This window comes from Columba livia, chromosome 17 (genome assembly GCF_036013475.1).
Source record: "Columba livia isolate bColLiv1 breed racing homer chromosome 17, bColLiv1.pat.W.v2, whole genome shotgun sequence".
Lineage (NCBI taxonomy): Eukaryota > Metazoa > Chordata > Aves > Columbiformes > Columbidae > Columba > Columba livia.
Window position 1 is genome coordinate 7,533,534 of NC_088618.1, and position 13,295 is coordinate 7,546,828.

At 40.4% G+C, this 13,295-nt stretch overlaps 1 protein-coding gene across 5 annotated transcripts in view; it reads left to right on the top strand.

Moving 5' to 3' along the window:
- The window catches only part of TXNRD2 (thioredoxin reductase 2), a 42,869-nt gene that overhangs the window by 8,339 nt on the left and 21,235 nt on the right, over positions 1–13,295 (top strand). For 2 of the 5 annotated variants that reach the window (XM_065033061.1, XM_065033058.1), the window contains exons 2-10: positions 1,155–1,220; positions 1,909–1,965; positions 2,617–2,761; positions 3,078–3,152; positions 4,008–4,086; positions 4,974–5,036; positions 5,552–5,622; positions 10,347–10,366; positions 10,790–10,881. In XM_065033061.1, the coding sequence (XP_064889133.1) occupies positions 2,676–2,761; positions 3,078–3,152; positions 4,008–4,086; positions 4,974–5,036; positions 5,552–5,622; positions 10,347–10,366; positions 10,790–10,881 (486 nt within the window). In that variant the 5' untranslated portion in view covers positions 1,155–1,220; positions 1,909–1,965; positions 2,617–2,675. Of the gene's footprint in view, position 1; positions 135–160; positions 911–1,154; positions 1,221–1,908; positions 1,966–2,616; positions 2,762–3,077; positions 3,153–4,007; positions 4,087–4,973; positions 5,037–5,551; positions 5,623–10,346; positions 10,367–10,789; positions 10,882–13,295 lie in introns of those variants that run through there. The other 3 variants (XM_021284691.2, XM_065033059.1, XM_021284695.2) reach the window with 3 other exon arrangements.

Here is a 13,295-nt window from a genome sequence, read left to right on the forward strand (position 1 = left end):
GCTACCCGGACACCTCGCAGGGGTCCTGGCTGGGCGAGGAGGCCCCTTGCCGTACAGCATGGCGGCGCTGTGGCGGAGGCGGGAGCGTCTCCTAGGAGTGTCGGGGCTGCGCCGTATGGTACGAGCCCTCTCAGGTACGGGGTGCCTGCTGGGCTCTGGCCTAGAAGAGGCTGTTCTCTCCTACTGACGCCGAGAGCGCGTGGAGAGGGTCCCCCGAGCCTTTCCCGGCACCCGCACGGCGGCAAGAGGCCCGCGGGCGCCTCACCTGAGCGAGCGCTGAGGGGACCGCAGACTCCCGCCCTCCCCGGACGCGCCACACTTCTTCCTCAGCGGCCGCGGCGGGCAGGGTTCCGGGCTGCCGTCATCCCTAACGGCTGTCGGAGCCTCTCCCGCCCTGCTGCCTCTCTCGGAGCCCGTCCTTCGGCCCTGTGTTTCTGAGGGAGACCCGAGCCGCAGGTGGCTGCGAAGCCGACAAGGCTTGTGCCCCTGTACTGGGGTAGCCCGAGAGGCACCCAACCCTTTCCTCGAGGCGTAATTGCAACGACCGGGGGGGCTCGGCCTTCCCAGTCCGACTGCCGGGAAAAGTCCGCCACCCCAATGGTGGGCCTTGGTTGTCCTCCCTGAAACACTGTACTGCTCACAAAAGCAGGGGTTGTGCTGATGCCCGTGTTAATAAGTGAGGTATTGCTCACCTGTGAGCTTCTGCCACTTCAGACCTGCTCTGGGAGGCTGGGCTGAGCTGTGGGGAGCCTGAGGTGGCAGAATGCACCGGCTTCCCTCTGACTGCCCCACCATTCCCCTGCAAGGCCTGCATTATCCCTGAAGCTTTTTGAGTCCAACAAGGTGACTGGATCCCAGTTACAACTGTCTAATGATGCAGAAAGAGCTGCTTGGGATGCTGTGTAAAAATGTAATCCATTTCCTCATTTCTTTTGGATTGCTTTGTTTTCTGTATTTCCTTCACAAAACTAGACTAGATAGCTTAACAATTTTTGGAGAATGCTTTGGGACGCTGAAAAAAACACAGTCCTCTAGTAAAGAAAACCCAAATCAGCAATAATCAATTGTAAAATATAGCATACCTTTTGATATTTTTACATACCTCTCCTGTTTTACTTGTTTCTTTTCTTCCCTTTTGCACGTCCTCTTCACAGGAAAGAATGAGTATGATCTTCTGGTAATTGGTGGAGGGTCTGGAGGCCTCGCTTGTGCAAAAGAAGGTTGGTATGTATAAATACAAAAAGTTTTGTTTTAGTAGTAGTTGTGTCTGTGGTAACTAAGAGAAGTGTTACTGGTAATGCTAAAGCTTTTTCAGAAACATAGTATACTTAAATCCCTACACGTTAATCATTAACTCAGGTCTATACAGTTAATCTGCAAATTGGTTCACACCCTTAGAAACAGTCATTTTGTGGGGCTTTCCCTTTGAAAATATTTCTTCTTTTGTCATGGGAAAACCTAATAAGCTTTTATTTCACTGTATTGTAAAATACTCTGAGTGCCTCCATAGATACTGTATTTTTTTAATTGTACTGTTTCTTATTTCTGTGTTGAAACAACAGTCACTTCAGACTGTTTTCAACAAACTGCTGTATAGAACCTTGCCTTTTTGTAACTCAGTGCAACTTTCTCAACAACCACAAGGTTCTTAAACATCTCATTTGGGGTCAAATCACATTTTTAGGGTTGGTGGAAGCTGGAGACTCTAATCTGGGCTATTAAGTGCTTTCTGGAGAATGTGCTGACTACATAGGCAGCCCGGGTCCCTAGTCCAGCATCTTGACTTAGACAGTATAAAACAACAGCTCTCATCTTCTGTACTCTTAATCTGTGCCTGTACTACTAAAAATGTTTAGGTTCGTGTGTTTCTCCCTCCTCTAAATACCTTGTCTTATTTTTTATTTAAAGCTGCTCAGTTTGGAAGGAAAGTGGCCGTTTTGGATTATGTGGAACCTTCTCCACAAGGTATGGAAGAGAAATACTAGAATAATATTTTGCATGTATACAAAATGGTTGCTTAGGAGAGCAGATGCTCCAGGCAGCAAAGTGGCCAAAGCCATTCTGCCTGCTTTGCCTGCAGTAAAAGTCCTTAAGCCCAGCTTGCTGTGCTGCTTATTCCGTTCAATTATATCCCAGCTCTGCCTGCTTTCCCCGCACATTGAGGTTATTTGCAGTTTTTGATGCTACCATTTGTAATAGACTTTGGATTGAAATATGTGAGAATATTGTTCCATCAAAGTGTCATTTACAATTTCTAAAAATTATGAGTTGCATCGTGTTGAGGCTCTTCATGTACAATGTGTAAAATAAGATCTGCAAATGCAAACTAGCAAGTGTGAATGTGAACTGGTTCCTCAGAGCTCTGAGAAACATCTTGAGATGGTTTGAATTTTAAAAGAAAAATATATAGAGGTGGTTTGTGTCAAAACAAATGAACATAAGTAGAGTTAGAAACTGATCTGTAAGAGACAGTAAAGTATGTGGTGTTTGAGAACTTTTTAACTGATTGCATGAACAACCTAATTCTCTAAGTAACTCAAGTGGATTGTTACACTAACCTGATGCATTTACTTTTTCTTCTTTTCTTTTTTTTTTTTTTTTTTTTTTTTAATGAAGGAACCAAGTGGGGACTTGGTGGAACTTGTGTGAATGTTGGTTGCATTCCTAAAAAGCTTATGCATCAAGCAGCCCTTTTAGGGAGCGCCCTTAAAGATGCCCAACACTATGGCTGGAATATAGCCCAACCTGTTCATCATACCTGGTAAAGATTACTGCCCGTATCCACTCCTGTGTGCTGCAAATCCATAACAACTTTTCCCATTTTATGTTTATTTAGGGACAGTTAGGGAAGTGAATTTTACATTAAGCTTTTTATTCAGCTCCTTATTTAAAACACAAATCTGTATTTACTGGTTTATCAGAGCAAATATTATGTTGATTTGGACTTGATAATTTACTTTTATAATAGAAAGTACTGTAGGACATTCCTAATTTCTAGCAATTGTTTGTATCTTTGAGTTGCATAAGCTGAATTTGTAAGTTGATGACTTCATGTTCAGTTTCTTGCTTTGTGATAGGTCTGTGATGGCACAAGCTGTTCAGAATTATGTGAAATCGTTGAACTGGGGACACAGAGTGCAACTACAAGACAAGTAAATAAGACTTTGAAGTTCATCTTTCTTTCCATAGTCAGGGAGCTGCTCTTCTCCTTGTAGAGCTACTGAATTGCCTTTGGAGTTTCTCACTAGGGCTAGTATTTTGACTTTGTAAGTGCTGCCTGCTCAGGACTCGTAAGTGCCCTTGCCAATGTAAGTGATTTCGTCCCCCTGCTTCCTTTTCTTTTCTGGGAAATAGTGGTTCAGCATGACCATATGTAAAAGCTTTCTAACAGCGTAGTGATCAGAGAATGTTCTCTTCAATCTGGAGAGGTTTTGCATTAGTAATGAAGTAGTCAGGGTTTCTCAAGATAATTTCAAGCTTGTCCACCAAAGTCTATATGCCATACAATCCCACAAATAGCACTGTACCAGAGCAGCTGAGTTCTTTGCTTTTGGTGCAGAAATGGTCCCAAGTTTTTCAGCATGCAGTTCCTTTTATAGGGAAACTATATTAATAGATAATTTAACAGGTACTAGTTTTGTGACTCCTGCTGAGTCACTTTTGTAGGCTCTCAAATGGGCATTGTGTTATAGATAGTAATAGTATTGCTATGGCTAGTGGAAATTGTATCATTTGAAGGGGTCAGTAATCTGATCCCAGAGTTACAATGTTACAAGATTAGGTACTCTGCTGTACAGAGGAGTTAACTGTGACACAAGAGTTAAGTGAATTAAGTTATGTGACAGGGCTGCAAACTATTCTACGAAATTAAATGCTTTCTTCCTTTTACTTTTCTGTGCCAGTTTGCTATCCTTTTTAGGACTTCAGATATGGAAAAAGTAGCTGATTGTATTTCATTCCTGTTCTTCATTAACTGTGCATTTGTGTTGCTGTTTTCTTCTAAACAGGAAGGTGAAATATTTCAACATGAAAGGGTCTTTTTCTGATCCGCATACAATCCGTGGTTTAACAAAAGCAGGTAAAGAGGTGAGCTGCTCTGCTGATCCGCAGTATCATTCACTTCAAACATTTCAGGTCTTCATGTGTTGGTTTTCAGACCAACTGGGGACTAGATTGTACTTTTGCAAATTGCCTTAGCTATTCATTATTGTTTTGGGGAGGGAGATTTGTGATTTTCACCTAGAGAAGATATTTATGAACTTGCCTGTTGCCTGCTGAGTCCCTAGCCTCTAGCCTGTCTGTTTGATGCCATTACTTTTTCTTTGTAGATGGAAATGCTGAGGCATTTTTTTTTGCTTTTGGATCAGAGTCATGCTGCTTTGATAGATTCTTAGAGAGATGCAAAGATAACCAATATCTCCTTATTGCTCTGAGTATTAGATCAGTCGGACATGTTTTCCTCCTTCAGATGAATTGTAAGGATTATTGCATTTTAAGACATGTTTAGGATAATAGTGCAATGTTACTGATTAATATCAGCTTGATAAAGCAGAAGTTTTTGGGGGTAGATGTCTACCATTTTCTAAAAACCTGCCACTCCAGGCCTTAGAGGCAGAATTCATTTGCTGTAATCTCTGTGTGTTGTCATAAGCAAAAATTGATTTTAAAAAGCTACCATTTGTATACAACTGTGGCTTCCACGTAGTCATCCAAATCTTGTCCAGTGTAGGAATAATTTTAAGCATAGTATTTAAACAAAAACTGATAGAGAATGTGTAGGAGAAACTCTTGCATGTGTTAGTTTATTTTATCTCCATCCTTTTTTTTAACGCATTGTTGATTGTTATGTTATGTAAATAGAAGATTGTTTTGCCACCTTTCTCATTTATCACTCATTTGTACATAGATAAAATCTGAAGACAGAAAAAAAGGACTTCAAATGCTTGAGTTTGATTTTGTATTTTTGTTTGTAGACTATTATTACAGCAGAAAATATTGTCATTGCTACTGGAGGAAGACCAAAATATCCGATGCATGTGAGTTACACTTGCCCTCTAACAACTCCAATGACTCTACTGATTTTGTTGTAGATAATAATGAATATTTGGAGGATAAAGGGTGTAAATATAAAGTAACACACAAGAGATTTTTGTACTTGTGTCATGTGTAAAAATATCTTTTATATAAAGCACAGTTTTTTCAGAAAAAAACATTTCCATAGAAAACAGTTTGCATCAATTCAGTATGCTGATGTTGCTTAGAGCTGTAGGATAACTCAGGTTGGAAGGGATCTCTAGAGGTCATCTAGTTCAACCTTCTGCTCATGAAGGTTTGGGTCAGCTGTTGAGTCAGCTGTGAGGTCAGATAGTGTTGCTCAGGGCTTTTTGCAGTGAGGTTTTGAAAATCTTCGGAGATGAAGACTGGCTAACCTATCTGGGCATTCCCCTTGGTCTGCTGGCTACATGCAGCTAATACAGCCCAAGTTGCCATTAGCTCTTTTTGCTGCCAGGACTTGCGTTGTAGATTCAAGATCTTACATGTGTCGTCATAGGTCGCAGGTGCACTGGAGTATGGAATCACAAGTGACGATCTGTTCTGGTTGAAAGAATCTCCTGGAAAAACGTAAGTTACCTTACCATGGCTTTAATAGATGCTGGCATTTGTGCTTTTTCATTATGGCAAGGTGAAAAATGTTCAGAATTGGTTTTTATACACCAGTTTTCCTGTCCTTCTGTTTCCTTCTCAGAATTTGTTTTGCTATGCATCAACATCACACTACCAACTTTCATTAGTAACTAATAGAGTTCTCTCCCTCCCAGTCTTACTATATTCCCTTCTAAATCAAATTAAATATGAATTTTCACCGTCTTAGGCTGAGGTGACTTGTTTGCAGTAGCAGTTATATGGGGAAGTCACAAGAGGGCAGCATAAACTTAAACAAAGGCTGTACTGTCCTTATTCTTTGCTAAGGGCATATGTGAAATTGCTTTTCAATTAGGAAGGAAACTCCAACATAATTAGCAGTTCTGATAACAAAAGAAAATATGATGTGACAGTTGGGTTACTTTTGCCTTTTCTTATGCTTTTAGAGCTGTTGCTTAACTGAAATACTAAAAAAGTGGTTTTAATTGAAATACTAAAATGCCATAGTCTTTATTCTTTACAGGACATAGCACAGTAAGGTTCAGAGTCAACATTGCACTACAGAGCAATTTCCTCATGCAAATTATTTTGATAAGAAATACACATTTGCTGGCATGAAAGTCGATTAATACTATTTTTTTCTTTTCTGTATTGAGCAATTCTAGAGAAAGCAAGGTATGTATAAGAAAAAGAGGCTTGAAACTAGTGCTTCGAAAGAAAACAGAGCTGCCATTTTTGGCTGTAACCTTCTAATATAAGAATGCACTGTGTTAGCCTAAACATCAAATAGATAAACAAGGGTCCTGGGTAGAGTTTAAAAAGGAAAGTAAATTTGCAGTTGTTTGTAGTATATCAGTCACCTCTTGAATTTTGAGAGCATGATTTATGCAAGGAAATTGTTTTTAAAAGAAAAAAAAAATGCAAAAACCCCTCACAAAAACTGAACGTAAGATTTGTCCCTGTAAGATGTTTCTGTGAAAGTGTGGCTTTTGTCCAGTTGCTGCTAATGCAAGTTGTAACAGTGTAATGTGGGAGTCTAGTGTTTATATGTTGCATTCCTGAGATTTAGTCAAAATAAGCCTGCAGGGGCTACAGTAGCATTTCTGTGCTTTATCAGGCTGTGTCCTAGCAAATGAAGGAGGGAGCAGTTAAAGGTTTGTTTCTGTCGGATTTGTTTCTATTATAAATATTCCCAAGGTTCAGTTTAACACCTTTTGTTTTTAGTCTGAGCTGTGTTGTACTTATTCTTTCTTTTTTCCCTCTCCAAATGTACATATCTCAGCTACAAATTACATGCCTGGGGCTTATAGAACTGTCAGTCCTTCAGTTATTCATATTAAAAAAAAGAAAAAAAGACCAAACCATTAACTAACTCAGAAGTCTCTTAGATATACAAACATTATGAGCAAATTCTCACTACTGAGATGGAGAGTTTTGGTAAAGTGAATTAGAAAAGATGCCTTGAAATATGTTCAGAATGAGTGAGAGATTGAGCAGGTGTGAAGGAGTTTAGGTTCTGCTTTCTTAACTTTTCTATTAGACGCTGACAATGCCCAGGAACCCTCTACTGTGTACAAGAAACTGTGAATAATGTGCTGCTGATACTATGAATGAATGCCAGCTGGCATCTATTTTTCATCTGATGAAAAAGAAGAGCAAACATATGTCCAGATTACAGATATTCTCATTCTGTTCCCTGTGAATCTTGAATCTCCAGTAGATGTTTCCTTATGGGCAGTGTGTGGCTTTTTGCAGCACTTCCAGGAGCTACATGCTAAAAGAGCGGGTGCTCATCCATGCATAGATGAATCAGATGCCCTGATGCTGGGAAAATCTATTTCCTACTATGTTAAATTGTTTGCCAAACGTAAAACCCACACTAGCAGATTTTAATCTCTTTAGCTCAGCCTGTTCTGTGTACACCTTCAGAAATTGTATGTTTTTATGACAGGATAGCTAGATGTTATCTAGGGTCTTTTGTGAGGAAAACATGTTGTACTGACTCTGCAATCCCTGGGGTTTGTGGAGCAGCAGACCTTATGTCTGCACTTCTCAGCAGTTTAAAGGCATCTCTGTTAGAACTAGGAGATGGCACAGATTGGTTTCACCTACTATTTTTGCTCTGCTTTCTTAACATAGGGTAGTCTGTGTATGAAGAGCTTTCAAGTATTAGACTTGTTTCTCTCACAGTACTGTGGAATAACAACATTCCAAGGGATAAATGGTGAGTCAGTGGCAGGGCTAAAAAGAGAAGCCAAGTTTGCTGTCTTCAGAGTTCCATCATGCCTCTAATATTTGATTTCAGTTGCTATGGGTGTACACATATAAAATATTATAATTTTGTAAGGTTCCTGGTGTCTTTCTATGAAACGCATTTCTATCTTTGTAGCCATGTGTACTAGTAGTTTTCCTGCTAACAGAGTAGAGGAAGGGTCACTGCTTTATAAGTTTTAACTAAAACTGATGAATGATACCTCCTTATAAAGATATGGCAATGCATGCACCACTTTGTGATAGCCTGCAGTTTTTGTGTGTTTTTCCATGGATTTAAGGGTTTATGTTTATTTTGTGAAGCACCATACTAGCATATGCTACTTTGGCCAGGAATCAAGCAAAGTGTAGAGTACAAAACAGTGTGGGATGTATAGGCCGCAGGTTGATATTTCTTTTTTTTTCCTTCCTGTGATCTGACTATTTTGAATTTTCACCTGTTCAGAGCAAATTTTTGTCAAAACAGCTTTATTTTGTTGCTCAGAGTTTTTGAATTAATGAAGACACAACTGCTGAGAGAAAAGATCTTTACTTAATGGATTATTTCCATGCAACTGTTCTCTGCTGGCATTATCATTTATGTTGCTAAAATTTATCTTCCTCAAAACAGTCAAACAAGGTTGGATGTGGGTAAAAGAGAATGATAAGGTCCTGTGGCTTATGCTTATAATGCTTGTTCTTCCTTGCTTATCCTCCTAACTTTAAATAACCTATATAAACTCTGTGATTATGTGAGTTTGTATTTTGAGGTTTTAAAGTAAATGTCTAAAATTTCTAGCTTTCCAAAACACAATTAGCAAACCACTTCTTCCGTATGCAAAGCATCAAAGGTTTGGTTTTGTGGGGTTTGTTTGTTGTTGTTTTGTTTGTTTGTTTTGTTGTTGGTGGTTTTGTGGGTTTTGTTTGTTTAACTTTTTTATATGGCAGTATGAGAGAGACCTGCATTAAAAAAAATGCCAAAAATAAACGGAAAAAAATGTGCAAAATAGTTAGTTGGGCTCTGAGTACTGTGCATTTGTGGTGCTGGTTTTTGATTAAAAGTTCTTTATAAAGCATGGGAATTAAGGTTGTTTTGTAAAACATCTATTTCCATGGATGAAAATCATAGAAAGAGCCTAATCTTCTCCACTGTTCCCATAGTAACTAGAAATTTTGATCCCTGACAATTTTTTTTTCTTGATTCAAAAACTTAACAAAAGACTTTGTTGCAAGTGGAAATACTGTGTGGAATGCACCTCCAAACCGGGAGATTTTAACAAGTGTGCGGAATATGTGAACAGCGAAGGGGTGTGAGTGCAGCCCGTCCAGCAGCTGAGTGTCAGCACCCGGCTGGTTGGACCCACTCTCACCTCTGGCCCAGGGATGGGCTGTTCTGCCTTTTGTGCACCAGCAGACGTGCGGAGCCGAGGGAATGCTCGGAAGGGAGGGGACGCTGTGGTGTACAGGGCAGCTGAGGACAGGCGCGGAAAGTGCTGTGCTGGAGAGCGGATACACCTCATAAATTAAAAGTGTTGATGTACAACTTGAGTGATATTTTTGATTGAAAGAGAGTGAAATATGGGAAGAGATAGGAGCTGGAGTTTTATTTAAGATCTAAAATGGATGTGTTTGGTAAATACTAGCCTAGGTAAATCTATTAAAGAGATTTTCTAGAGCAGCACACACAAACTTTTAAAGACAGGAATGGCAAATATTTGGCATTTGGACAAATAAGATAATTAAAAAGCAGATGGTTATAAATCAAAATGAAATTTAGCAAGGAATTATGTTGGGAGCTGTAATCTACTTGATAGGAAGGTGATGAATTTCAAACATACTTAAATTCTTATTGTGTTAAGTTTCCTTAAAAATAATTAAATATATCTATTTGGTAATAAAGATACCTCTAGAAATGTTGAGGTATATTTGAATTACGACAAGACTGCTGCATATCTGTATGATTACATGTTGCCTGCTGTCCCAGAGGCAATGGTGCCGAAATGCCCTGTAAAGATGAGGCATCAGTAGCAACAGGCCCTGTGAGTGTCCACTTCAGGTGTTTCCAATGGAGGAATATCGTAGAACACAATTGAAATATTTGTGATGCCTCTTACCCTTGCTAGTTTCTCTGAGTTTTTCACGGCTTTCTTCACTTGGTGTTTCAGAGCATGTGTTTAAATGTCTCTTTGCAACATAAAAACAATTCCTTGTGTCTTATAGCCTGTTCTTTTATCTTTTTTTAAATTTTGTTAACAAAATAAGCCCACATTATAATGTTGTCTTTGTTGGAGTTGACAAGCCATGCTCTTTCTTCCTATCTAACAACATCAGATCCACTCCTCAAACCTATAATTTTGTAACTATACATACTTCAGAAAATAATGTTTTGGTTGTGCAGAAATATACACAAGCTCATTCCACTGCTTTACTGTTTTTTTCTTTTTATGTAACAGGTTGGTTGTTGGAGCCAGCTGTATCCTTTGAAAAAGCTGTGATGATCTATGATTATAAGCAGCATAGCTGTCTTTCCTATGAAAGCTCAGTTTTTGGAATTCCTTTGCTTGTGCCCCGTAGTTGAGTTAGTAATAGAATAGTAATCATTTTTGTGCAGTAGCATTGTGTGAATTAAGATAAGCTGAGGATAAATTCTAAGGATGTTAAAAACAGTGTTATCTATGAGGAAAATACTCTAAGGCTTTGGAGTTTTATTCTATGCAACAAAAGCAAGCTGAAGATGGTCTGTGTGAGGAGAACTTGATATCTCTAGGTAAAAATCACAGACATATCACAGAATCAACTGGGTTGGAAAAGACCACTGACCCACTTGTGTGCTACCATTTTACATTGCATTTATATTAAATTATTTTTTCTATTTCCTTAACTGATGCCTCACCAGATGTTTCGCTTGAGTGTGCTGGTTTTCTTACAGGCATTGGATTGGACACTACAGTCATGATGAGAAGTATCCCACTTCGTGGGTTTGATCAGGTGAGTATGGAATCTTTCACATCTCCTTATATATCAAATATACTTAAAAGAATATTTGGTTATTTTGTCTCCTAAAGAAAAAGTGTCATTGGCTTTTCCAAACACTTCCTAGTATGTGCTTTCTCAAAAGAAGCTAAGAAATATTAGCTCTTGTTCTCCTATCATGTCTCTTGATACTGTACTCAGAAAAGTAAATCTTGTTTTTTCCTCCTGCTTAACCGAAAACAAGATAGGAAAGGTTGGGAAGCAGAGGAGGGATTTATGCCACTGCTAACAACATTAGACAATCTTTAAAATAATCCTGAATTTCTAGGAGTTACAGGTAATTACTTTTAAAATAAATTATTGGACTTAACATGAAGCAGTTCAATGTGGAGTTCATTATGATGAATATAAATAAATCACTAAGCTGAAAGTTTGTAATGAAATGGGAGTTGGAAATCTTGACTTTACCGCTTTTAAAACAGTAGTGGTTATAGCGGGGTAAAAAACATATATAGTGATTTCAGTGGAACTGTCAACCCTAAACTGTAGAAAATAAAGCAAAAGCTTTCAAGTAAGGAATTTAAAGAGAGAAAACTCTTGCAAAATTGGGAAAGATTTTGGGGAGTTTTATTTAAAAATGTAAGTCGTCACGACTGTGCTGACAAAACAGAACACAGTTCTGGCCAGAAGCCCATTCCTGTGTGAAGAGAATAAAAGCAATTAGAAATAACAACAAGAAAAGGCAACAAAAACAAACAAACAAAAGATTTTTATATAGAATTTGTGTAAAGAGTATTACTGTCTAAAGACGCAATGGAAGGTAGTGTAGCAGGTTTAAGTTAAAGACGGGTTACTGGATCCACAGAATCACAGAATGTCAGGGATTGGAATGGACCTCGAAAGCTCATCCAGTCTAATCCCCCTGCCGGAGCAGGAACACCCAGATGAGGTTACACAGGAGGGTGTCCAGGCGGGTTTGAATGTCTCCAGAGCAGGAGACTCCACAACCCCCCTGGGCAGCCTCTTCCAGTGTCTGTCACCCTTAGTGAGAGGAAGTTCCTTCTCAAATTTAAGTGGAACCTTTTGTGTTCCAGTTTGTACCCATTACCCCTTGTCCTATCACTGGTTGTCACCAAGAAGAGCCTGGCTCCATCCTCCTGACACTCACCCTTTATATATCTGTAAACATTAATGAGGTCACCCCTCAGTCTCCTCTTCTCCAAGCTAGAGAGCCCCAGCTCCCTCAGCCTTTCCTCACAAGGGAGATGCTCCACTCCCTTCAGCATATTTGTTGCCCTGCGCTGGACCCTCTCCAGCAGTTCCCTGTCCTTGTGGAACTGAGGGACCCAGAACTGGACACAATATTCCAGATGTGGTCTCAGCAGGGCAGGGTAGAAGGGAAAGAGAATCTCACCCGATCTACTTACCACCCCCCTTCTCCCCCCTTCTAATACACCCCAGGATGCCATTGGCCTTCCAGGCCACAAGGGCACAGTGCTGGCTCATGGTCATCCTGCTGTCCACCGGGACCCTCAGGTCCCTTTCCCCTATGCTGCTGTCTAATAGGTCATTCCACAATTTATACTGGAACCTGGGGTTGTTTCTGCCCAGATGGAAGACTCTACACTTTCCCTTGTTATATTTCATTTAATTTTTCCCCACCCAACTCTCCAGCCTGTCCAGGTCTCCCTGGATGGCAGCACAGCCTTCTGGCGTGTCAGCCACTCCTCCCGGCTTGGTGTCATCAGCAGACTTGCTGATAGTACACTCTATTCCCTTGTCCAAATCACTGATGAATATAGGCCCCAGTACTGACCCTTGAGGCACTCCACTACATACAGGCCTCCAACTAGACTCTGCCCCAAGGCAGCAACCAAGGCAGCCCTCAACCTTTACTGCTTCAACCAGACCCTCCTTGTTAGTGAGGATGAGGTCCAGCAGTGCACCTCTTCTAGTCGGCTCCTCCACCCTTTGCATCAGAAAGTTATCGTCAAGGCGCTGGAAGAACCTCCTAGACTGTGGCTGGCCGGCCGAGTAGTCCTTCCAACAAACATCAGGGAAGTTAAAATCCCCCACCACAGCCAGGGCCTGTGATTGTGAGGCTGCTCTCAGCTGTCTGTAGAAGGCCTCAACTTCCTCACCCTGATCTGGTGGCCTATAATAGATGCCCACCGCAGGTAGTGACAGGTCCTGGTTATATGCCAGCCACTCCCCCTTTGAAGTGGCTTCCTTAAAACTAGTAGTATGTGTACCAGAGCTTGCAAAGCATCATATGACAATGTGTCTGAGTTTTACACTCGTCATTGAAGAATTCTACACCTGTGACAGCATGAGATCTGAGCGAACAGGGAATAGTGTTAAGAGTGTGTATGTGTGGCACTTCACAAGACACAGTAGGGCTTTCTCTGAGAACCTGATGCTTTGTAGGC